The 3,416-nt window shown below is 35.9% G+C and overlaps 1 protein-coding gene across 1 annotated transcript; it reads right to left on the bottom strand.

Annotated features, from left to right (window-relative positions):
- Window positions 1–344: 344 nt before the first annotated feature.
- Window positions 345–2,746, bottom strand: LOC107156486 (interferon alpha-5-like). Its single transcript, XM_015502560.2, has 2 exons — window positions 2,096–2,746; window positions 345–1,218 (listed from the first exon to the last, which is right to left on the bottom strand). The coding sequence occupies exon 2, from the start codon at window positions 1,123–1,125 to the stop codon at window positions 553–555; it is 573 nt and encodes a 190-aa protein (XP_015358046.1). The 5' UTR covers window positions 1,126–1,218; window positions 2,096–2,746; the 3' UTR covers window positions 345–552.
- Between the last annotated feature and the right edge of the window lie 670 nt (window positions 2,747–3,416).

The following is a 3,416-nucleotide window of genomic DNA, read 5'->3' as shown; positions in this document are numbered from 1 at the left end:
TATTTTTATGTTCACCTCAAAACCTTGAGGGCAACATGCGACTTGGCTTCAATGAAATGAATGTTTTAGTACAAGGTTAAATGTAGCACAAGGGGGAAGTCAATTCTACCATTTTTTTTTAGATCGAGTTGTAAAATCAGGCTTGACAAGTCTTTTCATTAAGTTTATTGTGTTCAACACAGAAGAAATTTTCCATAGTAAAAATTTAATGAACAATGCAAAATAAAAAGTTGACTAAATATAAAATGTACTTTTTTATATTAATCACAATGTAAAGGTTTACTTCAGCTTCTATGAACAATTCAGAAACAAATCTGAAACAATTCAGATCTTATAAATAACATAAAAATAAATATTTAAATAAATAGAAAAAAAAGATACATGATGGTCCTGGGTAAATGGGATGTTGTCTAATATTCTTGAAATCATCTGAAAAATTGGTTGAATTCATTTCAAAATTCCAGCAGGAATGAGTCTTTGAAATGGCAGAACTTGTGGGAGTGTGGTAAGGTGTGTTCGTCAGTGAGAGGCATTTCCCTGTTGGACCAGGTCTCATTCCATGCTCCTTAGTCTTCCATACAAGTTGGCTGATGAAGAGAAGGATTTCATGATTTCTGCTCTGACCACCTCCCAGGCACAAGGCAGGTATTTCTTCTCCTTCAGGTAGACAGTGATCCTGTGGAAGTATTTCCTCACAGCCCTCAGGGGAGCCTCTTCCACCCCCACCTGCTGGGTCCCACAGGCTTTCAGGTCATCCAGATGCTGATGGAGGCCAGTGAGGAAGGTGTCCAGGAGGGTCTTGTCCCAAGCAGCAAAGGCCTCCTGGGTGCTGAAGAGGTTGAAGATCTGATGGGTCATCTCATGGAGGACAGCAACAGCTTGAGTCTTCTGCACCTGCTCACCCTCCAACTGCTCCTGGGGGAAGGCAAAGTCCTTTCTGTAGTTCAGGCAGGAGAAAGTGCGAATTTTCCTCATTTTTTCCAGGAGTGTCAGGGCTCCCACCTCATTTCCGTCAGAAGTTTCAAGACCCAGGTTGTGTATCTGAGGCAGGTCACAGCCCAGAGAGCAGGTGGACTTGCAGTTGAACACCATCAGGGCCAGCAGGAAAGCCAAGGGCAAGGCCATTGGGGATCTTGTAGATGCTGCTGGGCTGCTTGAGATGGGTGATCTTGAACCTTTGTCTCTAGGTTCTCTGAAGACCTTGCTTTGTGTCTATGTCTTAAATAGGAACCAATATGCTCTCAATTTTTTGAATGTCATCAGAACTTTCTACTTCTGTTTTTGCTTTCCTTTATGCATTCTCTACATGTGCTTAGATTAATGTTTTACAATCATTTTTGAAATTATTGCTTTCCCTCTCCTGCTCCCAAAGACTTTTAAGATATTTTTTTTACCATTGAAACCTCCATTATATTTTAGTAACACAGATATACTGAATACCTATATGTGTACCCTATGTATATCTCTCATTTGTGTATAAAAATGACAAATTTAAACTTTGTGTTCAATACAAAGTTCAAAATTAGTAAGAATTTTAAGGTAAAAGTTAATTTCATAAGCTATTGGTATTTTACTTATATTCAAATCCAGATAGTTTCTAAGGGACTTTACTGTAATTAATATACTTACAGAAAATTTAATATATCTTATCATGTCCAAATTAGCAATTTATTAAAACAAAATAATTGCCATGTAATTATATATTCAAAAATCTTTTAAATGTTAGGACACTGAAAACTGAAATATTTGAATTTTTATTTTTAGTGTACTTTTTTTCCTTCAAAGAGAAATTATTTTTACATAGCTAGATACTAGATGCTTATACAGGTTATAGATATCTTATTTTCCACAGTACTGACATAATTATAAAATATAGTGCTTCTGTATTATTTCTCAAAGTCCATAACCCATGCAGGAGCTCTGAGGATCAAGCATAACAAACACCTGATGCAGCAGACAATGACAGTCCATGGGTACCCAGAAGCCACCTCCTAAAACATTACTTTGAGATCTAATAACCCTGGAATAACCCTCCAATCCCAGCCATCTATTTACCATGGATTTGGAGCACTGATCTTGCACAGATTTTGCTTACCTTAATGAATTTAGTGTCAATAAATTGTTTTTCCAGTGATGTGGACCAAACCTATTGTCTTGTGTTTGTCAGGCAAGTACTCAACCAGGGAACCATGTCCACAGGCCTAGAAAACCCACTGGAAAAAAAATACTGAAGAATAAGTGTGGGGTGAGTTTTCAGTACCACAAACCATTACAATACCTAAGATTTAGTTGTATCTCTAAGGCCTAATTTCTTAAATCTTGGGACAAATATCATACTGAATAAGAAAACACAATTGAGAAATTATGATCAATATTATTTAATCTTTTCCTGTTTAAGTTATAATTTCTCAAACTTCAGAACGCTAATCCTAATTGATTCTTACCAAACAAAGGAAGCTGTCTTTTCCCTAAATGTGAATAATTGAACATAAAGATTATTAAGTGCATGGGCCATGTAATTGTTTTATATAGCATGCAAGACATCAGATATTTTTTTTTCTCATTACCTTTTTTAGAAAGCAAAAGCTGTCACTTTTTATATCACAATGTTTGGTGTCAAAAACCACAAATGTATGTCCAAGTGTGATAAAAATGTAAAGAAGACCAGTGCAGTGGTTTGGAGGCTGAGGCAGAAGGATTGAGAGTTCAAAGTTAGACCCAGCAACTTAGCAAGGCCCTAAGCAACTCAGCAAGACCCTGTCTTTAAAAAAAAATACAAAAAATGGGCTAGGGATGTGGCTCAGTGGTCATGCATCCCCTGGTTCAATCCTTGGTACAAAAAAAAAAAAAAAAGTAAAGAAAGCAATATTCCACTGGAAACAAAGGACAAAATAAATTAGGATTGGACCTTTGAAGTTTATTTGGGAAATTGGAATTTAAACAGGAAAAGATTAAATAATAGCTACAAATAGCTACATTCAGTGCAGCTGAGATAAGATTCACCAATGGAATGGACAAGGGCAAGATGTTTAAAGGGTGCATATGAAAGTAGCAAGCAGCTGTGGGTTCAAAGAAGGGTCATTACTCCCTATGAAGGGTTTGTCTCCAGTTTTGCTAAACCCACTTTTTACACAGATGCATGGAAGACAACCCAATGATTTCACAAGACATATTATTCTCTCTAGATAATGGACAAGGGTTAATTGTATCAAGTTCTCCCATAATTAATAAATAAATTGGAAGATCAATATTCTTGTCATGTCTCTGATAAAAAACAAAGAATTGATACATTCAAAGTACAGTTCCCCCCAAGTTAACAGAGTTAAATAAAACACATATATGCATATATAATACACATATATCAATATATCATGTTAATAAAAAGAATAAGATATCCAAGTTGTGTTAAGTGTTTA

This window comes from Marmota marmota, unplaced genomic scaffold (genome assembly GCF_001458135.2).
Source record: "Marmota marmota marmota unplaced genomic scaffold, marMar, whole genome shotgun sequence".
Classification (NCBI taxonomy): domain Eukaryota; kingdom Metazoa; phylum Chordata; class Mammalia; order Rodentia; family Sciuridae; genus Marmota; species Marmota marmota.
Note: the sequence above shows the minus strand (reverse complement) of the source record. Positions and strands in the feature narration are given on the sequence as shown.